This window comes from Neolamprologus multifasciatus, chromosome 6 (assembly GCF_963576455.1).
Source record: "Neolamprologus multifasciatus chromosome 6, fNeoMul1.2, whole genome shotgun sequence".
Lineage (NCBI taxonomy): Eukaryota > Metazoa > Chordata > Actinopteri > Cichliformes > Cichlidae > Neolamprologus > Neolamprologus multifasciatus.
The window spans coordinates 37522211-37545362 of record NC_140444.1 but is presented as its reverse complement, the minus strand read 5'-3'; the positions used below and the strand labels follow the sequence as shown (position 1 = coordinate 37545362).

The 23152-nt window shown below is 44.7% G+C and overlaps 1 protein-coding gene and 1 long non-coding RNA gene across 3 annotated transcripts; both read left to right on the top strand.

The window, feature by feature from the left end:
- Window positions 1-35: 35 nt before the first annotated feature.
- galnt7 (UDP-N-acetyl-alpha-D-galactosamine: polypeptide N-acetylgalactosaminyltransferase 7) lies at window positions 36-16396 on the top strand. Of its 2 annotated transcripts, none has more exons than XM_085164013.1 (15): window positions 36-446; window positions 3345-3456; window positions 3557-3875; window positions 5511-5677; window positions 7414-7544; window positions 8547-8626; window positions 9605-9787; window positions 10660-10777; window positions 10866-10988; window positions 11200-11315; window positions 11744-11846; window positions 12299-12397; window positions 12609-12737; window positions 12880-12910; window positions 15190-16396. In XM_085164013.1, the coding sequence occupies exons 1-15, from the start codon at window positions 324-326 to the stop codon at window positions 15294-15296; spliced, it is 1941 nt and encodes a 646-aa protein (XP_085020139.1). In that variant the 5' UTR covers window positions 36-323; the 3' UTR covers window positions 15297-16396. The 2 variants fall into 2 exon arrangements, with proteins under 2 accessions (XP_085020139.1, XP_085020138.1); XM_085164012.1 differs by lacking the exon at window positions 9605-9787 and adding an exon at window positions 9943-10125 and having other exon boundaries at window positions 37-446.
- LOC146517630 (uncharacterized) lies at window positions 8634-9184 on the top strand. Its single transcript, XR_014874728.1, has 2 exons — window positions 8634-8797; window positions 8842-9184. It is a non-coding gene; the product is annotated as an uncharacterized LOC146517630 (long non-coding RNA).
- Window positions 16397-23152: the final 6756 nt, after the last annotated feature.

The window sequence follows — 23152 nt, the reverse complement described above, 5'->3', positions numbered from 1 at the left end:
GTAATACCTGCTTTTAAGCCCGTGCGTGAGCCTGTCAGCAGTGGAGACCAGCACTGTCCTCCGTGCAGCAGCACAGCCCCACAGGTGGTGGTACTGCGTCTACATCTACACGGCGCCTCAGAGAGCGGCAGAGCCGGACGCGACCGAGAAACGACCGAAGAAGAAGAAACTGTTGCTAGCATGGAGAGGCACGGCGTGTCGGTGTAGGGGAGGCGGAGGTCGCTGCGTCAGCAGGAGCCTGTTCAACGTTCAGCACAAGCTAGCGACCTGTTAGCTGCTTAGTGCTAACCTGAAGCTAACGCAGCGTAGCGGCTGCTGCTAACATGAGGCTCAAAGTGGGATTCATTCTGCGGAGCCTGCTGGTCATCGGCACGTTTCTGGGCCTGTTGGTGCTCTGGTCCAGCCTGACCCCCAAAGACAACAGAGACAACCCGTTTGAGAAAAGGGTGAGTACACAGCAGGCTCTGAGCCACACCAGTGTGAGCAGTTATGACACACACGCTGTTGCACTGTGTGTTGGGCAGTCAGCGACGCTGTGGTCTGGACTCTAGCTGCTGTACAGTCGCTGCTGCTAACAGCACCGCGGCTCCCAGCATTCATATCCGCATATGTCACCATGTTGGAGTCAAAGGCGGAAGTGGGCTGTAAAAGTTGTTCCGGTATTGCGGTTTTTCTGCAAGGTATTCAAATGATTGCATGTAAACATATGACCAGTGTGCCACTGAGCCACACGGTCATGGCCAGCGGGAGGTTGTTGGTTCAATAACAGCCGGAAACGCAGATCCTTTTTGGGTTATGTAAGAAAGGGCACCCGTGTGGAGATTGCGTGGACCCGGTCCCGAGGACGTGTTCTGGCACTTCAGCAGCTCCCGGTGCCTCAGTCACACCTCAGAGGCTTTTGTCCCTACAGGAGCAGTGCACGCCGCAGCCCACAGTGGGACACCTGTCCGTGTCAGCTGTTTAATGGTGTAGCCAGCTCTGCAGTCACGCTGGTGTGGTCAGAGGACAAGTGTCCAGCACGTCCTCTTTATTGGTGCCAGAACAGGTGAAGCCCTGACCTTACAGCGCTGTCCAACACAGGAGACAGACAGGCGGCACCATCTGCACTGTTGTCACGTCTTCAGGACGTTCAGGCCTCTTTGGCTGGAGGCAGGTGGAGGTGGAGGGCCTGGTGCAGGGTTTCACACCGTTATTGGATCTGGTGTAAGGAGGCTGCCACAGAAATGGTGTCACCTCCACAGGGCCGGGCTATATGGACGAAAGACGTATCCCAGTTGTTTTTGTCACATTAGTGTATATTGGTACATATGATGACAGTTGCTGTGGTGGTGGATGGATGGGGGGTCGGACCATTTCCAGGGATTTTCCCTACAAATGCTCAAAGTACTAAAAAGGAGTTATTTTTGATAGTTTGCTGATAATCCATCCATACTTACAGTTACTGTAGGATGTTTTTGAATGCTGGACTGGTGGAGTGTTAGTGTATTAGCAATTTTAGGGCAGTAAATGAGTCTTTCTGCCACGGCTGACAGACACCAGCCTGGTGCAGAGAGGCTGTGTGGGTGCTGGGCCTCTCTCTGAACATGGATTCAACTCTGTTGTTGTTTCTTGTTGGTATCAACATCACACCGAGTCTCTTGAACAGTGTGATGTTAGACAGCTAACAGGCAGCACCATCACAGACTCCGTGCTGTGGTCTTCGGTGTGCTGAGGTTGTCCTGCGAGCTTCAGACTGCTGCCTCTCTGCCAGCTTGTGTCACAGTTTGCTGGTGAAGAATCAACGGAGCGATCACAGCTGTTTGCAGCTACTGGTGATATTTAATTTTTAACACGAGCTGCTTATGAAACCCACCTGTAGTCGTGTACCTGCTGTGGTGTGTCGTCTGGGCCACCAACCTTCAACACTGGGTAATGCGCCCCCTGGTGGTTTGTACTGAGGGTGAGAGAGCCTCTCTCTCCATGAACCGTGACCCCTCAGAGCGGTTCACGACGTCATTGCTGATCGGACCTTCGTGGCCAACTCTAACAGGGTTTCATCTGATTTATCTTACTGGAAGCAGCGGTCACAGGCAGCGTGCACAACGTGTTTATGTGGGCTGTAACCACAACGTGTTATTACTAAATAAACAGTGCATAGAAGAACAATGAGCTCCTGTGCTCCTTCAGTGTTGGGAGTGAGTCTGAGGTTTGATGTGTGTCCTGGCAGCGGTGAGGCAGATACATGATTTAGTACACACATGCACGAAGAGTGTGCCTGCACCCACTAAGTGTTGGCTAAACACAAAACATTATTCTTCTAATAAGGTAACCTGGCTCACACTGAGGGAGTCCAGCAGCTTCCTTCACTGGGAGTTTAGTTTCCACCGCTGTGTCTTTTTCTGAAACCCACCGTCTGCTCGGCTGTTTGACGTCAGCTTGGAGGGGCTGAACCTGGACCAGACCAGATCATCGAACAAGGGGAGGCGGGGTTTATTCTGCGTTGTCAATTTAGACAGACGGGAAGCTGCAAACATCCATCGCTGACTTCTGTGAATGAGGGAAGACTGAAGCAGGCTGACCAACACATGCTCACACACATTTATTACCAACTTGTTTTTATTTGTTGGCGTGCTGAGGTTTGAGAGCTGCTCGCACTCCGCCAGTTTTACACATGCGGAGCTGCAGATTCGCTGAGCGAGTCGTACCAGGCTGTCATCATGTTAGGCTAACGGTGCTAAAGAGCAGCTTTGTTCCTGCTGGAGCAGGTGAGTCCCCGAGCCTGTGAGCAGCTGTATTTAGTCCAGTCACCCAGTCCGGCCCCGGGGATGCTGGAGCCTGCTGTCACAGAGTCGACGCAGTCACACCTCATTGTGTTTGTGTAGTTGTGTTTCTTTTGATTTGGTTTCAGGGACACAAAAGGAAAAGCTACAGTTTAAATCAACACACACTAACAGATATATCAGAATAATAAACATATAAATCCATAAAGCACAAAACAAAATGATTAATGATTAATGCTGACAATCCATTTGTTCACATTATGACAGACGAGCTGAAGTCTGCACATTTGGAAGCACAGCCCCCCCTTGTGGTGGAGCAGCATTATTTCTGATCTGGTGCACTAACCATATGTTTGAATCACGTTTGATTATCAGAATTTAACATCTGGAACAGCACAGTGATGATATTGATGTGCTTTTCTCTGCAGAACCTTTCGAGTTTGTTTGGTTTTGATTCGCTCGTGTTTGTGACCCGCAGGGCGCGCAGACAGAATCGCTGGATTTAAGTGTCTCGGCTGCTTTAACTCTCTGAATGTGTTTCAGTATAGGACACGTGTTTAATATCCATGTCTGTTGTGTTTGCAGGATGACAGCTTGTTGCCCAAAGGTGAGCTTGCAGAGCAGTTTAAGCCTGTGATGCCCTGGCCTCATGTGGAGGGGGTGGAGGTCGACCTCGACTCCATCAGACTGAAACACGGTGACGACTGACTTTTGTTTTCTCCTGCCAAAGACTTAAAGTCTAACTTTATTAGCACTTGTCTGCTGTGGTCCTGTGTCATCTCTTGGTTTGTGTTCAGGGGGGGCCGACCTTCCCAAGGATTTAAAGGAGCAACCCAACCAGAAGCAGGTGATTCAACAGCAGTACGTGACATTCAGACCTCACACACACGCCTACACTAGCCCCGTCCTGAAGAAAGGTATCCTGGGAAATTTTGAGCCTAAGGAGCCTGAACCTCCAGGGGTCCCCGGGGGACCCGGAGAGGGTGCCAAGCCGTTCGTCCTGGGTGCAGAGTACAAAGACTCGGTTCAGGCCTCCATCAAAGAGTTTGGCTTCAACATGGTTGCCAGTGATATGATTTCACTGGACAGAACAATCAATGACATACGCCACGAAGAGTAAGTACTGCTTATGTCTGCCATCTTTTGTGCTGCAGTCACATGAACCTGATTAATATTACAGGAGATAAACTTTAACCCTTTAAAGCCGGTCAGAGCAGCACGCTCTGTTTTGCGTAACTATTTTTAAATCCCTGTAGCTCTGCAACCACGTGAGCTAGCGCAATAATTGTTTTTTCATATGAAACCGGAGGAGTTGTACTTACATCTTATGCCATCAGCTTGTCCTTGGTCACAGTTTCCTTCCACATGTAGCTTTGCAAAAACTGCATAAAAAGCACTTGCAGCAACAAAAACATAATATTCCAGAAACACGCTTTGCCGATCCGATCAGCTGTTTGTAACACTTCCTGCATCCATCAGCGCGAACTATCACATGTCCGCCATGACCTGCCCGAAACCGGAAGTGACATCATTTTTGCGGAAATGTAGTTTTTTACCTTCAGGGCCTCATGAGCCTATACTGGTGTTTTTAAAAGTTATGTTTGACTTTATGACTTTCTGTGTGGTTTCTGGGATGCTTAGGACTCATATTGCACTGCTGGAAATAGTTTATTTTGATGCACATGCTGCTTTTTTGCAAATTTGCAATATAATATTTATTTTAGTTTTTCCTGCAGTATATAAAAATTGGTGTATTTCAAAAATAAAACTATGAAGACACTGAAAATAAATTTCCTGTGGTGGGAAACTATTTTGTGCAACTTTTTTGTATTTACAGTTTTGAGGGATAAGCCTCTTAAATTTCTCTAACTAGAAATATATGTTAAAAAAACAAAAACGATTTTCTATTTTTTTGTAGTTTATTGCACTTTTTTGCAATTTATGTAATCACTATGCACTTAATGCAGACATATTATTAACATTTAGGCTATAATGGTTGTATTGATGTATATCAACTTGAAATGCTCCCAAAAATGGCTCCACAGCATGTAAACATATAATATAAGCTCTGGTGGACTTGGTTCTATGGTAGGTCTTAAAGGGTTAATAGCCACAGGAAACAGCGATCGTCCTCCTGTAACCTCACTCAGGGAAAAACACGTTTAATCAATCAGGAAATGATACTGAATCATGGCGAGTGTGCACACACGTGTTTCTCATAAACAGAAAAGCGACACATCATTAAGTACACCGTATCCTGTGTTCTGAGTGCAGAAATGGGCGCGATGACCAAATCACTGTGGCTGATTTCTAACACGAGCAGAGTGTAGAGTGACACAGGTGCTGCCTTACAGCTGACTTTATCGCTCAGGTGAAGTGAGAACATATATGTTTCCACTCAGATCCTCGTACAGGCTGCAAACTAATCAGGTGAATTATGTTCGTGTTTGTTTCTGCACGTACGAGTCAGGCTGTGGGTCCTGCTGCCCTGAAATGCACCGTGAGCCTCGTTCTCACACACACATTGTGCACATGCTTTCTCTGTGCCTTCGAACTTTAACCTGACGCTTACACACTCGCGCTCTGATGGACGCAGCGCTGAAGCGGCCGACTATTAGATGGCGCCTGTGTCACAGTGTCGATGCACCGTTTAAACAAGTTTTACCGTGTAGGAGTTGCGTTGGTGCAGCGAGACTGAACTACGCTGTGCAGCAACAAGGTTTCTCATGGCACACCGTGTCCTCTGTGCAGGTGTAAGTACTGGCACTACGACGACAGACTGCTCACATCCAGCGTGGTCATAGTCTTCCATAACGAAGGCTGGTCAACGCTGATGAGGACTGTGCACAGTGTCATCAAGAGGACTCCTCGCAGGTACCTGGCTGAGATTGTCCTGATAGATGACTTCAGTAACAAAGGTGGGTCTGTTTTCCTCCCTCCAGGAATAAAAACATCATTTTAGATGCATGTTGGTTCCACTGTGAACCAGGGCTGCCACAAACGATTATTCTGATAGTCAACTAATCAGATCATCATCCATTGGACGTAAAACGTACAGCTTATTGCACCAGCAGCATCTGCTCTTATATAACTATCATTAGCTTACAGCTTTAAGTGTTTAAGGTCTGTGCTAACTAAAAATAAAGACAAGATGATAGTTTATTAAATTTAAATGAAATCTGCAGATTGTTTCGGTGAAGTTTAATAAACTCCTTGCTATCTAAAATATAACAGGACACCGGAGTAAATTCTGGAGCATCTCACACTTCTGATAATCAGTTGTCTGCTTGACGTTTATTCAGCTGTGTAAAAACTATAACTTTAATCTCAGCCAAACCGATTCACTCAGGAACAAATAAAATACTAAAAAAAGCCAAACAATAACATTTTTAAGTTATCTAAGTGACTTATATATCATGTTTAACCTGAGTAGCGAAAGACGGCGGTGGGTTTGAAAACGATTTGCCGGGAGTCCGGTGTTCTCACGGCTCTAGTTAGCCTAGCCCCCGGCTAGCTATCGAGCTGGTGGGTAACAGACGTCTCCGAAAACGTCGGAGCGCTTTTGAAAATATGTGGTGTCTTGATAAACTGAGCAGATATTTGAGGTTTACACAGCTACATTCTCGCCTGAAAATATGTTAAACATTTATTTTGTGACCCAGAAAGAACAATAAGAGTAATATTAAAACTAACTAGCTGCCGCCATTGTTGGAAACTGAGCTGGGCTGCGCTATGAATTCTGGGACACAGCTTCTTCTTCTTCGGGGTTTAACAGCAGCTGGCATCCTTGTACATGCAGTGCTGCCATCTTCTGTTTCAGAGAAATGAAGCACGGACACATGTCAGTGTATTTGCTACAGCACGCTGCACTCAGCTCTGAGCCTGTGGAGCATCAAAGAGAGAAAAGAAAGTGAGAGGACCAGACGAGCTGTACTGCTGACTCATGCTAGCTAAGTTAGCTAATGTTGTCTGACTAGGCTGGAGTGCTAAACGTCTGTGTGATCAGCTGCTAACAGTCATGTGGCACTGAACATGTCAGCTGGTGCTGTGCAGCTGTGGGAACACATCACTGACAGGTTTGTAGCTTAAAACCATTCGCTGGAACGTTCAGGACAATTCAACTACACAGCAAAAGCAAGACACAAGTCACCAAAGTTCTTCGTGTTACTCATGCATGAGGGAGAGAACTGGACAAGCGTCGTTCCTTCGCTTGACCCCAGTCGCTCTCGTCCGCTCCCCCGTAACACTGCTCTTTTATTGTGGTTACATGAATATACAGAGGTGCATTAACATATGACGTATTCATACACACAAAGAGATGTGTGTGTGTGTGTGGCACTTAGACTAAAACTGACATAGTTACGTTTATTCTACCATAAAACAATAAGAGAAGCTACGCCCTCTCCCGCGCTGCCAGGTGTGAATGCCAGAGGAACGCTCACGAAGTCTTTGCAGACTCCTAAGGATCAATCCTCTACCAACATGTATTGATTATACAGCTCTAAGCATAAATGACAATCAACAATACAAATCTAACGATCACCAACTCGTGTCTTTGCTCCAGCATTCGTCTGTCAGCAAACCAGAACTGTTTTAGCAAATGCTCATTGGTCCCAACGCGTGTGCTAATGCTGGCTAACCATTGCACTTGCAGTCCATCTGAAGGAGCGTCTGGAGGAGTACATCAAGCAGTGGAACGGCCTCGTCAAACTCTTCAGGAACGAGAAGAGGGAAGGATTAATCCAGGCCAGGAGCATCGGAGCCAAGAAGGCCACCAAAGGACAGGTACCACGTGATGATGCTGATGATGTCTGTTAGACTTTTAATTAGCAAACAGATCTGAATTTAAAATAAATACAGTGCAGTACTGTGTGTAAGAGTACTCTGTGTTAAATTTACAACGTCGAAGAGAACGTGCGGCCGCTGCAAACAGGAAACTGTTCCAGCTCAGCTGATGGCGCTCTGTTGTAGAAGGTTCTCACGTTCTGGCACTGCTGCAGTTGGTTCCATGTGATGTAACTGTGTTTTGTTTTGTATGTGCACTTTATTACTGCAGAACCAATTTCATATAGTAAGAAAGTAAACTGGGCTCCCATCTTTAAATAAGTGTCAATAACTGACTTGTAAAAGTGCCGACTGGCAGCCAGCAGTCCTGTCAGTGATCCTCTGCATCGCCGACAGTCCGACGAGCTGATGGGAGATCAGCTGACAGAGAAAAGCATGTAGAGGACACGGGCACAGTGCAGAGGAGCGTCCACAAACAGAGGCTCAGTCGTTCTGGAACACACACGACTCATTTATCAGCAGAGTGAGAACTTTTAGTTTCTCCTTTTCAAACTGCAGATAACAGGAGGCAGGCGTCGTCTTTGTGACGTGAAGTTTAAACATGCTGGAGAAAAACCACTGAGGTTTGTCACAGTGTGACTCCGAGCATACAGCCAGTGAGAGTGGACACAGACACGGCACTTCATCGGTCCACGCCTGCAGTTAAACCCTCGTTTGCGTCGTGTGACACCGAACACACTGCCAGATTTGCAGATGCAAACTTGTTCTGTGTCGTGTACACACACTGAAGGCGTTGTGTGTTTTTGCTGCTGACATCAATGAACTGGTCCTTCTGTTTCTGAGCAAGAAAAGGAAGAATATCACGAGTCGGCAGATTTCATGACCCCGGAGCTGCTGTCGTACAGATGTCAGGATGTCAGTGGGCGCGTGGAGCTGTCGTTGCTGACTGAGCAACATTTAGAGGCTCAGATTAGCAACATTTCAATGGTTTCCTTTTTAAAGGTGCTGGTTTACCTGGATGCTCACTGTGAGGTCGGGATCAACTGGTACACTCCACTGATCGCTCCCATTTCAAAGGACAGGTAGTACGCACACAGACACACACACACACACAGACACACACACACTCCTCGTGCCTATGGTACGACAGCTTTTCTCCGTGCCCCTGGTACACTGCGCAGAACAACCTTGCCACCCACACAGACACACAGTGTAGCCTCATGTTATAACAGCTGTCATGGCTGTGAAGCTGTGTGTTAACCTGCAGCTTGTTGTTTTACTGATGTGACAGTTTCAGTTTCTCTGTTTCAGTTTCTCTGACTTCAGATTTACAGACGTTATTATTACGACATTATTTGTAATGTTGCTCCAGATTGATGTTAAATCACGATGTTCAGACTTTCAGCTTTAATTCGACGGCTTTGAGTAATTTAGTCGGCCATCTTTGTTAATCCCCAAAGTTTGTTATTGCAGCAGCAGATTCACACAAAGACACAAAACAGACGCACTTTAGAGGCTCAAAAGTCACCGACTGAACTATCATCAAGTCAAATTTAAGATTTATTTTTAAAGTAAGACAAAGATATGAAATGTGATGAACCTCAGGTCTGTGTCTCGGACAGATGAGCGAACTCGCTAACCGCGAAGCCGTCTGTGACTCTGCGATATAATCTACATATAATCTGGATATAAGACGGCTCTGATTCAAAACACATCAGAATAACATGGATCCAACTGTTTAACGTTAAAATGGCTCAACAATGTGACACAGACGGTTTTAATCTCATGGCCGATCAGCGGCTGAGTACCTGGAGCTGTATTCATGGACCTCGGTGAGTTAGCTACCCTCCACCAGTCCTTTGACATTTTATGCTCTTTAATCAGTTTGTATCAGAAAGGTCTGACGGCGGTCCAAGGACGCGTCGTCGTGCCGCCGCGGCTGCTGACTGCAGCTCGTCTGCTGCATCACTTCTGCACTCTGAGCCACACACTCCTTCACTTTCACAGCGCTGTTATTGAAAAGCGGCACATCCAAAGCTTGTGTGTTTATGTGTATGTAGGACAGTGTGCACAGTGCCGCTGATAGACTATATAGATGGTAACGAGTACAGTATGGAGCCCCAGCAAGGTGGAGACGAGGACGGCCTGGCTCGGGGAGCGTGGGACTGGAGCCTGCTCTGGAAGAGAGTGCCGCTTAGCCAGAGAGAGAAGGCCAAGAGAGCGCACACCACGCAGCCTTACCGGTACACACAACAGCCGCTCGTTAACACTGACCTCTGTTCTGTTTGTCTCCACCCCCACCCCGCTGGCACCTTTCCCTGTGTCTGTCTTTCCTGCTGTTGTCCCCTTCATGTACACCCCCCCTCTCCACGTGTGCTGTATGCGTGGCCTCTGTCAGAACGGTGTGTACGGTGCCTCTGATCGACTCTGTCCACGGCGAGACGTTCACCTTTGAGGCCCAGGGTGGAGGCGACAGCAATGGTTTTGCTAGAGGCGCCTGGGATTGGAGCATGCTGTGGAAGAGAGTCCCTCTGGGATCCAGGGAGCATGCACAGAGAAAAACTCAGACTGAGCCATATAGGTACACAGTCACTCCTCACAGCAGTGCAGCCTTAACAGAAAACGCTAATCGTAAAGTCATGTCAGCCGTGCGTGTGTCGAGGTGACGGTCATGATGTGATTCGTTGTTCAGCTGTCTGCTTTTGGGGAATCGCTGCACACGTCTCTCTTCCACCCCTGGAGGGGAGGAGCTGGTTGTCGACTCCACTCTTTGTTCAGTTAGCTTCCTCTCAGGTGTCTCTGAGTCTGTCTGAAAGGACTCCTTCTTTCCTTTAAGTGGTCTTGGCGGCGAGCTGCGTTGCCTAAGGTGGGCTGAGTCCCGACCTGCAGGCCGTGGGACTTTGTGGGGTCTGTGGGTGAGCTTCTGGTGTGAACTGGGCTCGGACTGGGGCACCATCACTCCTTTTTTCTGTCTTCACATTTCCATCCGTCCTCCTGTCTTTCACTCTTGTCTCTGTCAGTGTTCATTATTACGTCAGCAGGGCCTGACCACGTAGTCACATGATTACAACGAAGGTTGTTTCGGGCTGAGGACTGTGTGTCTTTGTCCCTGCAGGTCTCCAGCCATGGCAGGAGGTCTCTTTGCTATAGAGAGAGACTTTTTCTTTGAGCTGGGACTGTACGACCCTGGACTACAGATATGGGGAGGCGAGAACTTTGAGATATCTTACAAGGTAGACTTTGTTTGTCCGTTCATGTTCATGGCTGATGGATCCCTGCACGGTTTAAACATGGTTACTGTGACTCTGTGTGCTGGTCCAGATCTGGCAGTGTGGGGGCCAGCTGCTCTTTGTGCCCTGTTCTCGCATCGGCCACATCTACAGACTTCAGGGATGGCAGGGCAACCCTCCGCCAGCACATGTTGGATCCTCGCCGACTCTCAAGGTAAAAGCAGACAAACGTGTGAATGCATTGAAACTTGTACAGCGCACATCTTCTGTTTCTAGTTTCCACAGAGTCTCTGTCTACAGAAAGGTGTTGCTGCCATCTGCATGCATGGAGCCAGGTTCAATAGCAGATGCTTTTGCCATCCTGCCCACAGTCACCGCTGCACCTGATGTTCCTTCATCTGCATGTGTTGTATTTGTGTTTGCAGAACTACGTTCGTGTTGTGGAGGTTTGGTGGGACGACTATAAGGACTACTTCTACGCCAGCCGCCCTGAAACTCTGACTCTGGCCTACGGAGACATCAGTGACCTTAAACGATTCAGGTGCACAAAAGCCTGAGTGAACGCCCACTCAGGACATAGTGTAGCACTGACAGGATGTTTTCCTTCAGCTGTGCAGTGTGATTGTCTGATTTACAGCCGACGGGTCGTCTTCATTTAGGGAAAAACAGTTTAATGTGAAGGAACACAGAGTCAGTGGTCACAGCTCGCACAGACATGGCTGTACACTTTGTAAACTGTAGTGGGTACGATCACATCATAAAGGTTTGTGACTCCATCGCTGTGGAAACGTCAAACACTGACCTGCGCACCCTTTATCATGCTGCAGCGTAAACGTTGTGTGTTGCAGGTGTGCAGTAAACATCCAGTCTGCACTAACATGTCGATTATGTGAGCTGAGGATGAAGCGTTTTTCTGGATTCATCTTCAGCTGCAGACCTCACAGCTGATCTCATGTGTGCTTGTTGCAGGGAGGAACATCGATGCAAAAGTTTCAAGTGGTTCATGGAGGAGATAGCATACGACATCCCACTGCACTACCCACTTCCTCCTAAAAATGTAGAGTGGGGGGAGGTAGGCGCGCTCACACACACACTCTCGTCATAATGCTGTCTCTAGCCGCTCACCCTAACCATTAAAGATGAAGGCATAACCCTGTCTGTGGCCCTAAAACCACAGTTTGAGTTTGAGTCTCCCACTCGTGTGGACGGGCGTTTAGCCCCCGTAAGGCACGCTTGGCCAGCTCCAGGCCTCGAGGGCCGGTGTCCTGCAGGTTTTAGATCTCACCCTGGGTCAGCACACCTGAATCACAGGATGAGTTCATTACCAGGCCTCTGGAGAACTGCAGGAAACGTTGACATCATTCAGCCTTTAAATCAGCTGTGTTGCATTAAGGACACATCTGCAGGACACCAGCCAGAGGCCTGGAGTTTGGACACCACTGCCATGAGGGCTGCTGGTCCCCACAGGCCTGCCAGTATAAACATGTTTCACACACACATGCTTCATTGTCGCTGTGACTGCAGATCCGGGGCTTCGACACCAGCTACTGCATCGACAGCATGGGACACACTAACGGAGGGAACGTGGAGCTGGGCCCGTGCCACAGGATGGGTGGAAACCAGGTAATCAAACGTGACGTGGCTCTTTGTTTTCATCTGGTGTGACGACAGGAGCCAGTGTTACTGTGATCAGTTAAAGTGACAGCCGGCTGCTTCTGTAGATGAAAGCTCGGGTTCCTCCCCACGAGTGTGCTCTCCTGCCTCGTGTCACAGACAGGATGAGGCAGGCTTTACGTGTCCAGTCTCTCACCAACATCCTGACTCTGGTTTTCAGCTGTTCCGCATCAATGAAGCCAACCAGCTGATGCAGTATGATCAGTGCCTGACCATAGGAGGCGACAAGTCTGCCATCATCATCACACACTGTGAAACCAACCAGCACATGGAGTGGAAGTACTTCAAGGTGAGACACACATGAGGAAACATGGATGTAGTGTTTGTTTGCTCAGCAGCGTGTGGAGACTGAAGCACTGAGATCACACCAACATGTAGGAGGCAGAACACAAACTGAATTTACTGCCTTTTCTCTCCTTCTGTGTCTGCAGGATCTGCATCGATTCACTCATGTGCCAACAGGTACAGCACTGCACTGACCTCATCATTTAACCACTTTATCACACATGCAGTCAGCTGCTGTTCACATTTACTTCAGAAGTGCTTTTGGTCCCAGTTTTATACACACACACACACACACACACACACACACACACACACACACACAGACACACACACACACAAGCCCGTTCAGCTATCTTAGTGAGGACCGTCATTGACATAATGGTTTCCCTGACCCCTGACCCTAATCTGGCCCCACCCACATGATGAACCTGAACCATTTCAACATTCTGGTCTTAAACCTAATTAATTGGACCAATAATTAATTCTTTTTTTAATTTGGCCCTAAACCCAATCATTGCATAACAATTAATTACAATTTCCATTTGGCTTTAATCCTAATTGGTACAGTATTACAACGTTTCAGTTACAAACTCAATTTATTAATTACATTTAAGAATAATAAAACAACGCTGTTTCTCCACATCGAAAGGAGCCAGCTGAGGAGGTTCGGCCTCTGACAAGGATGCCTCCTGGGCGCCTCCTTGGTGAGGTGTTCCAGGCATGTCCCACCACGAGGAGGCCCCGGGGCAGACCCAGGACACGCTGGAGAGATTATATCTCTCGGCTGGCCTGGGAACGCCTTGGTGTTCCCCCGGATAAGCTGGAGGAGGTGGCTGGGGAGAGGGAGGTCTGGGCTCCTCTGCTTAGGCTGCTGCCCCCGCGACCCGGCCCCGGATAAAGCGGATGATGATGGATGGATGGAATAATAAAACATAAATTAAATATACAGTTGTGGTTAAACATACTACGTACACGGTTAAAAAATACTATAGACATGATTAAAAAATGACAATCTTTCTAAAAACATGTTGATAGTGAGGAGTGATCAGAAAATACATTTGGAGAAATTCTACCCAAAAAACTAATTTGACTTTCTGAAACAAAATTCGAGCTGAAACACAAACGTGTAAAAGTGGGTATAAACAGAAGAGGAAGGCACTCTGTGCTCACTGCACTCCATCGCACAGAGCAGGTCGCTGAGAGCCTGTTTTCCTCTTTTCACTGTGTGTAACTAGACCTGAAGAAGACCTTCACGGGTCGAAACGCCGCCACATAGGCGCACAAATTCATGTTCATTTGTTATCATTTAATTTGATTTCTTTTCTCTTTAAAAAACTAAAAGGTTATTTTCAAAAACAATTCATTTTCTTTCTTTTATTTCTTTAAAAACTTATTAAAAATTTAAGTTAAAAATTTATTTTCATTTGGTAAAAAAACCCAAAAAACTCATCATGGTTGGATGGACTTCTGACTGGACCCTGGTGCGCCATGGCAGACGCCGTGGACAATCCAGGACCCAGACGCCCTACAGAGGGATGGCCCGTGCACGTGCTCCAATTGGAGGAGGGGCCCAAACGCTCATCCTAAACCATAACCTAATTTTAACCCTGACACTAAAACCACATTTTGAGCCTCAAAAAGGCTTCAAACTTGTGAGGACCGGTGAGTGTGTCCTCACAAGTGACTGTTGGTTCTCACAAGTATAGTAGGATGCAGCTCTCGGTCCTCACAAAGATAGCTAAACAGGAACACACACACCATTCATGTTTTGCCCATGCTCTGGGCTGGTCTATGGTAAATGGTAAATGGACTGGTTCTTATATAGCGCTTTTCTACTCTTTCTGAGCACTCAAAGTGCTGTACACAACTTGTACATTCACCCATTCAGACCCATTCGCACAAGCACATTTTTCCTAAGTGCTTTCTAAGTAACATTCACACACATTCATACTCCGATGGATGCATCGGAGAGCAATTTGGGGTTAGTATCTTGCCCAAGGATATTTGGCATGCAGACTGGGGAAGCCAGGGATCGAACACCCTACATGTTCGATCCCTACAACACCCTACATCCTGCAGTGTGAGTGTTGGGCAGGATGTAGACCAGACCAGCACAGAAGGTCCTGGTTTGTTTTTCATTACCCTGCAGAGTGACCCCCTGCAGAGTGACCCCCTGCAGTGTGACACTCTGCAGGGGGTCACTCTGCAGGAGTGACACCCTGCACGCTCACAGCAGTAATAATCGTGTCCACAACAATCACTGTTAAAGTCTGAAGGGCAGCCTTCCCACAGTTGTCCTCAGTGCATGTGGACAGCACTAGTGTGTAGACCAGGGGTGGAGAACTTCAAGACATGTCTAAAACCTGCAGGGCCTGGAGGTCCCCACCCCTGCTGTGTGTTTTGTAGGTGGCCTGTGAGCGTCCGTCAGTAATCCCGCTGCTGTATTCTCCTTATAGGAAAATGTCTGGACCGCTCCGACCTGCTTCACAAAGTGTTCGTATCAGACTGTGACACCAGTAAAACCACTCAGAAATGGGAGATGAATAACATCGTGGCTGTGTGAGGACATCTGTCCCTGCGATCTGCTTAAAGGAAAAGTACCTGACACCCAGGTGTTGGTGTACCTCCAACAAAATGAAGCCCAAATGGTTTAACTGTTGACATCGGCCCAAATGTGAAGGTTGTTCTGACAGAAGAAGAGTTTGATCCAGAGCTGCTGGATGAACAGGAAGCTGTCCCCGGTGGTTGTTTACACTGTCTCTGTCCTCTCAGGCTCTCAGGGCTTTTCTAATTTTCTCATTGCATCTGTGAAATGAATCCCATCTTAAGATTATTAGGTCTGTTTAGTCCTCGGCCAAACTGATGAGCTGGCTTACCAAAGAGTTTAGACTTCATCATCATCATCATCATCATCGGTGTGGTTTTTAGTCTGCTGCTGAAAAAAGACCAGGATGAAGAAGGTCCTCAGTTTATCTGAGGAAAAGAGCGACCAGCAGCACATGTTGAAGAATATTTGGACGCGGTGACTCGCTGCTGTTGTTTGCTTTGATTTGGTTTTATTGGAGTCGTCACAAACAAACCCTCGTCTGGCCTCAGTGTGATTCTGATTGCACAGGCTCAGTTTGGCTAATTGGTGATTTTATTTTCATTTACCAAAATGTTAAAAAGGCAAAAAAACCCAGGATTTCCTCCCCTTCGCGTCCCTGAGCCGCGGCAGCGTTTCCTCCCTCTGTGCTGAGCTTTCAGCGTGAACTCCTGAACTTTACTGCTTTGCTCCTCAGTCTTCATTCACTCTGACATACACTGGGATACTCTAAAGGATGTGTGGGCCGCCGTCTTACCGACAGTCTGGATGAGAAGTATAGATTAGTAGCTGACCAGTACTGTGACTCATTAATAATCGGGGTGTGGTTGGAGGATTATTAACATGTAAAAAATGCACAATTATTGTGGTTAAAAAAAGATGTTTTTGTTTTGTGTGCAGCAGGGGGGGCTTTGGTGTTTGGATGATCATGTATGCAATGTTTTGTACTGTGTAAATAATCATTTCTAAAGATGATCGTGATGATTTGTGGAGGCTTGAGTGATCGTGTAAATAGCTAACTTATAGCAGAGATTTCATAATATGGGCTGAGGAAATAAATGAGCTGATTTTTACAACTATGACTGTGTGACTGAAGTGAAACATCAGAAACTGTGCAAGGTTGCTATGGATACGACCCCTCCCACAGGCCAAAGATGTGCAGCGGTATGGACGCGAGCGGCGACACAGCCTGCAGTCTAAAGCAGGCCGAGCAGAAAAGGCGAGAGGGGTGGAGCTGCAGGTGGATGTGTCCACAGTGGGCTTCACTTCTGTGCTCTCGTTTCTGTTTAAAGAACAAGAATCGTTTCTTTTGGTGAAAAGGTTACAAACAGAAAAAGGATTGAGAGGAAAAACCTAAAATACACGAACAGACAATCGTAAATGCTCCTGTGTCATTAAGATGAAACAGTGATGAGAAACTTGGCCCATTAAACAACATTAAATTGGTTGAGTTAGCTGCAGTTTCTTCCTGATTAAAGGGAGTTTTCCGTCCCATTGTTGGCTGCTGGGCTTTTCTCCATTTTGCCAGATGTGTCTGGTGACACCACTGAGCTGAACGATCTTCATATGAAGTATTTAAAACCTTGAGACACAGCATGCTGTGTTCTGCTGTACCCCTCCATGAACATTGTGCTGATAATATTCATGTACTTTTACCCACAAGAATTTCTTACAGTTTGACACGGATTTACATTTTCACATAACTAATTTACAAATAATCATAAAATCATAAAAAGGAAATCAATTATTTTTTCAGTGTAATGTAAATTTGTGGTAGGCAACATCAGTGATGGGAGTAACGGCGTCACTTTTTTCAGTAACGAGTAGAGTTGGAGGTCTCGAGACCGTCTTGGTCTTGGAACAGAGAGAGGAGCAGAGGTGGAACAAGAGCAGGTGAGACACACATGTTAGTCAAATGGTTGTTTGCCAAAACTCATCAGAACATGTATCCAGTACCTAGTGTAACTTTTTAGTTTTTAGTTAAACTAGTTTAAGGTGTCCTGCACATGTGATATATATATTTTTCCTATATGAAGTCATTCTTTTTTGAACAAAACTCAAAACACAGCCTAATAAATCTTTCAGTCATTTCTCCTCCCCCCCCCCCCCCCCCCCCCAGTATCCATGACACACGACGCAACGTTCAATAATGCGTCATTTCAGAAGCGTCAGCTGTAAGTGCCGTGCTTAGAGAGTGCTTTGTAGTGAGTCAGAGTCGACTCCCATTGAGCGAGAGCCGCTCCTCACTTAAGTTCCTTTCACTGCTCAGCTCTCACACAGTGGCTCAGCTATGGTCCAATCCCTCCATACTGTGGCCAATCACATGTGAGGATATAGGATAATATCATTATGTGAAAAACAGAGAGGGTGAGAGACGCGACAGTCAAGGATCTGTCCTCCCAGTGAGTGAGACAGTAGACAGCTGTGAGGAGGGCTGTGCGAGTGCATCGCAAAAACACATAAATATGCCTGAGACCCGTAAACGAAGCAGCACCTGGCTGAGGTTTAAAGACTTTTTTGTCTCGGTCTTGGTCTCGATACCCTCTGGTCTTGGTATTGTCTTGGTCTTGGTTTAGGCGGTCTTGACTACAAGTCTAGTAACGAGTAATCTAATTACTATTCCTATCGTTACAACGCCGTTACCGTTACTAACAGGAAACTGCGGTCGCGTTACTATTTTTCAGCAAACAGACGGTTGATGCTGTCTGTAGTTTACAGCATCTTATATCAGCTGCACAGAAGTAGCTGTAAGTAATCTGGACGCTGCAGCTTTAAGCAGCTGTGCGCTCCTGCGGGCGGCGATCACTTTCTGCCTGATGATCACTTTCTGCCTGATGATCACTTTCTGCCTGACGATCACTTTCTGCCTGACGATCACTTTTTGGCACAACACCTGGAGCTCAGGGGGCAAAACAATGGCATGAGTGCTGCTGTTTGACTGAGGAAGAATAAAGTAGTCGTGGTAATGACCACATGACCACTTCAAGATGACAAAGCAACAAGGTGGCAGTTTATAAATTGTGCTGATAGGCCAGTAAAACCAGAGTCATGATAAACAAAATCTACGTGTGTTTGTTCCTCAATAGTTTCATGTTTACTGTCTGAGGACAGCGCAGCGACACCTCTCTGCTCATGAGCAAACAATAAAAATCAAACCAAAATCAGCCCGTTCATGTTGGTGGATATGCACCATGTCGACCAATCAGAACAATGATATGGCAACATGACATCTGGTTGGTTTGGAAGAGGGGGAAGATTTAGGAGTGACGGCGAGAGAGTGAGAGAGAGTTTTGAGATGTGAGAGATTTGTGACGTTTAGCATGTTTGGAGTGTGTAGTTCATGTGTTGTCTTGTGTAGTTCATGTGTTGTCTTGTGTAGTTCATGTGTTGTCTTGTGTAGTTAATGTGTAGTGTTGTGTAGTTAATGTGTAGTGTTGTGTAGTTAGTGTGTAGTTAATGTGTTGTCTTGTGTAGTTAATGTGTAGTTAGTGTGTAGTTCATGTGTTGTCTTGTGTAGTTAGTGTGTAGTTAATGTGTTGTCTTGTGTAGTTAGTGTGTAGTTAGTGTGTCGTCTTGTGTAGTTAATGTGTAGTGTTGTGTAGTTAGTGTGTAGTTAATGTGTTGTCTTGTGTAGTTAATGTGTAGTTAGTGTGTAGTTAGTGTGTAGTTAGTGTGTAGTTAGTGTGTAGTTCATGTGTTGTCTTGTGTAGTTAGTGTGTAGTTAATGTGTAGTTAGTGTGTAGTTCATGTGTTGTCTTGTGTAGTTAGTGTGTAGTTAGTGTGTCGTCTTGTGTAGTTAATGTGTAGTGTTGTGTAGTTAGTGTGTAGTTAATGTGTTGTCTTGTGTAGTTAATGTGTAGTTAATGTGTAGTTAGTGTGTAGTTCATGTGTTGTCTTGTGTAGTTAGTGTGTAGTTAATGTGTTGTCTTGTGTAGTTAGTGTGTAGTTAGTGTGTCGTCTTGTGTAGTTAATGTGTAGTGTTGTGTAGTTAGTGTGTAGTTAATGTGTTGTCTTGTGTAGTTAATGTGTAGTTAGTGTGTAGTTCATGTGTTGTCTTGTGTAGTTAGTGTGTAGTTAATGTGTTGTCTTGTGTAGTTAGTGTGTAGTTAGTGTGTCGTCTTGTGTAGTTAATGTGTAGTGTTGTGTAGTTAGTGTGTAGTTAATGTGTTGTCTTGTGTAGTTAGTGTGTAGTTAGTGTGTAGTTAGTGTGTAGTTAGTGTGTAGTTCATGTGTTGTCTTGTGTAGTTAGTGTGTAGTTAATGTGTTGTCTTGTGTAGTTAATGTGTAGTTAGTATGTAGTTAGTGTGTAGTTCATGTGTTGTCTTGTGTAGTTAGTGTGTAGTTAATGTGTTGTCTTGTGTAGTTAGTGTGTAGTTAGTGTGTAGTTCATGTGTTGTCTTGTGTAGTTAGTGTGTAGTTAATGTGTAGTTAGTGTGTAGTTCATGTGTTGTCTTGTGTAGTTAATGTGTAGTTAATGTGTTGTCTTGTGTAGTTAATGTGTAGTTAGTGTGTAGTTCATGTGTTGTCTTGTGTAGTTAGTGTGTAGTTAATGTGTTGTCTTGTGTAGTTAGTGTGTAGTTAGTGTGTCGTCTTGTGTAGTTAATGTGTAGTGTTGTGTAGTTAGTGTGTAGTTAATGTGTAGTTAGTGTGTAGTTCATGTGTTGTCTTGTGTAGTTAATGTGTAGTTAATGTGTTGTCTTGTGTAGTTAATGTGTAGTTAGTGTGTAGTTCATGTGTTGTCTTGTGTAGTTAGTGTGTAGTTAATGTGTTGTCTTGTGTAGTTAGTGTGTAGTTAGTGTGTCGTCTTGTGTAGTTAATGTGTAGTGTTGTGTAGTTAGTGTGTAGTTAATGTGTTGTCTTGTGTAGTTAATGTGTAGTTAGTGTGTAGTTAGTGTGTAGTTCATGTGTTGTCTTGTGTAGTTAGTGTGTAGTTCATGTGTTGTCTTGTGTAGTTAGTGTGTAGTTAGTGTGTCGTCTTGTGTAGTTAATGTGTAGTGTTGTGTAGTTAGTGTGTAGTTAATGTGTTGTCTTGTGTAGTTAATGTGTAGTTAATGTGTAGTTAGTGTGTAGTTAGTGTGTAGTTCATGTGTTGTCTTGTGTAGTTAGTGTGTAGTTAATGTGTTGTCTTGTGTAGTTAGTGTGTAGTTAGTGTGTCGTCTTGTGTAGTTAATGTGTAGTGTTGTGTAGTTAGTGTGTAGTTAATGTGTTGTCTTGTGTAGTTAATGTGTAGTTAGTGTGTAGTTAGTGTGTAGTTCATGTGTTGTCTTGTGTAGTTAGTGTGTAGTTAATGTGTTGTCTTGTGTAGTTAATGTGTAGTTAGTGTGTAGTTCATGTGTTGTCTTGTGTAGTTAGTGTGTAGTTAATGTGTTGTCTTGTGTAGTTAGTGTGTAGTTAGTGTGTCGTCTTGTGTAGTTAATGTGTAGTGTTGTGTAGTTAGTGTGTAGTTCATGTGTTGTCTTGTGTAGTTAGTGTGTAGTTAATGTGTTGTCTTGTGTAGTTAGTGTGTAGTTAGTGTGTCGTCTTGTGTAGTTAATGTGTAGTGTTGTGTAGTTAGTGTGTAGTTAATGTGTTGTCTTGTGTAGTTAATGTGTAGTTAGTGTGTAGTTAGTGTGTAGTTAGTGTGTAGTTCATGTGTTGTCTTGTGTAGTTAGTGTGTAGTTAGTGTGTCGTCTTGTGTAGTTAATGTGTAGTGTTGTGTAGTTAGTGTGTAGTTAATGTGTTGTCTTGTTTAGTTAATGTGTAGTTAATGTGTAGTTAGTGTGTAGTTAGTGTGTAGTTCATGTGTTGTCTTGTGTAGTTAGTGTGTAGTTAATGTGTTGTCTTGTGTAGTTAGTGTGTAGTTAGTGTGTCGTCTTGTGTAGTTAGTGTGTAGTTAGTGTGTCGTCTTGTGTAGTTAATGTGTAGTGTTGTGTAGTTAGTGTGTAGTTAATGTGTTGTCTTGTGTAGTTAATGTGTAGTTAGTGTGTAGTTAGTGTGTAGTTCATGTGTTGTCTTGTGTAGTTAGTGTGTAGTTAATGTGTTGTCTTGTGTAGTTAATGTGTAGTTAGTGTGTAGTTCATGTGTTGTCTTGTGTAGTTAGTGTGTAGTTAATGTGTTGTCTTGTGTAGTTAGTGTGTAGTTAGTGTGTCGTCTTGTGTAGTTAATGTGTAGTGTTGTGTAGTTAGTGTGTAGTTCATGTGTTGTCTTGTGTAGTTAGTGTGTAGTTAATGTGTTGTCTTGTGTAGTTAGTGTGTAGTTAATGTGTTGTCTTGTGTAGTTAGTGTGTAGTTAGTGTGTCGTCTTGTGTAGTTAATGTGTAGTGTTGTGTAGTTAGTGTGTAGTTAATGTGTTGTCTTGTGTAGTTAATGTGTAGTTAGTGTGTAGTTAATGTGTTGTCTTGTGTAGTTAATGTGTAGTTAGTGTGTAGTTAGTGTGTAGTTCATGTGTTGTCTTGTGTAGTTAGTGTGTAGTTAATGTGTAGTTAGTGTGTAGTTAATGTGTAGTTAGTGTGTAGTTCATGTGTTGTCTTGTGTAGTTAGTGTGTCGTCTTGTGTAGTTAATGTGTAGTGTTGTGTAGTTAGTGTGTAGTTAATGTGTTGTCTTGTGTAGTTAATGTGTAGTTAATGTGTAGTTAGTGTGTAGTTAGTGTGTAGTTCATGTGTTGTCTTGTGTAGTTAGTGTGTAGTTAATGTGTTGTCTTGTGTAGTTAGTGTGTAGTTAGTGTGTCGTCTTGTGTAGTTAATGTGTAGTGTTGTGTAGTTAGTGTGTAGTTAATGTGTTGTCTTGTGTAGTTAATGTGTAGTTAGTGTGTAGTTAGTGTGTAGTTCATGTGTTGTCTTGTGTAGTTAGTGTGTAGTTAATGTGTTGTCTTGTGTAGTTAGTGTGTAGTTAGTGTGTCGTCTTGTGTAGTTAGTGTGTAGTTAATGTGTTGTCTTGTGTAGTTAGTGTGTAGTTAATGTGTTGTCTTGTGTAGTTAGTGTGTAGTTAGTGTGTAGTTCATGTGTTGTCTTGTGTAGTTAGTGTGTAGTTAATGTGTTGTCTTGTGTAGTTAGCGTGTAGTTAGTGTGTTGTCTTGTGTAGTTAGTGTGTAGTTAATGTGTTGTCTTGTGTAGTTAGTGTGTAGTTAGTGTGTTGTCTTGTGTAGTTAGTGTGTAGTTCATGTGTTGTCTTGTGTAGTTAGTGTGTAGTGTTGAGGATAGTTTTGTGTTGTGTCAGAACAATGAGGCGACTGCTGTCTCCAGGTAGAAACAGCAGTGACACACCTGCTGCTGTCAGACCTGCAGGTATCAGGCTGTGATGTTTCCTTTATAGTGGACAGAAATATTTGGCACAAATAATTTGTGTGGCGTCTTATTTAATGCAGAACAGCTGATTGTTCTGTAAATAGTTTGACATGGTTAAAAAAGGGTAAAAGGTAAATGGCTGCAAATCACTTTGTTGTTTGCAAAACTTGTGCATATGATTTTAAAACTGACAATTTATATTTGCATTTAAAGTTATGAAAAACATGTTTGTGGTTGTTACAGTAACAAATATAACTTTTTCTACTCATGTCTTTGTTTCTTGTCTGAGTTTAGATCAATTATGTTAACACAGTCTGTCAAAATGAAAACATGACTGTAAATTCAGACATGTGAGGTTGTGCTGAAAAGAATGACACCAAACATGGCAAAGTAACTAGTGAAGGTGAAACGTAGAGGAAACATCAGAAGTAGTTAAAAATGGCCAATTATACCCTGGACCCCAGAGGGTTAAACACTTTTTTAAAGTAACACAATAGTTACTTTTCAAGTAATTAATTACTTTTAGAATCTTGTAACTCAGTTACTAACTCAGTTACTTATTTGAAGAAGTAA

Excerpts from the sequence above, each read along its gene's own strand:
- galnt7 (XM_085164013.1), top strand. The coding sequence starts at position 324 with ATGAGGCTCAAAGTGGGATTCATTCTGCGGAGCCTGCTGGTCATCGGC. Across the intron at positions 8,627-9,604 it reads GCTCCCATTTCAAAGGACAG|GACAGTGTGCACAGTGCCGC; the intron begins GTAGTACGCACA and ends ATGTGTATGTAG. Across the intron at positions 9,788-10,659 it reads CACACCACGCAGCCTTACCG|GTCTCCAGCCATGGCAGGAG; the intron begins GTACACACAACA and ends TTGTCCCTGCAG.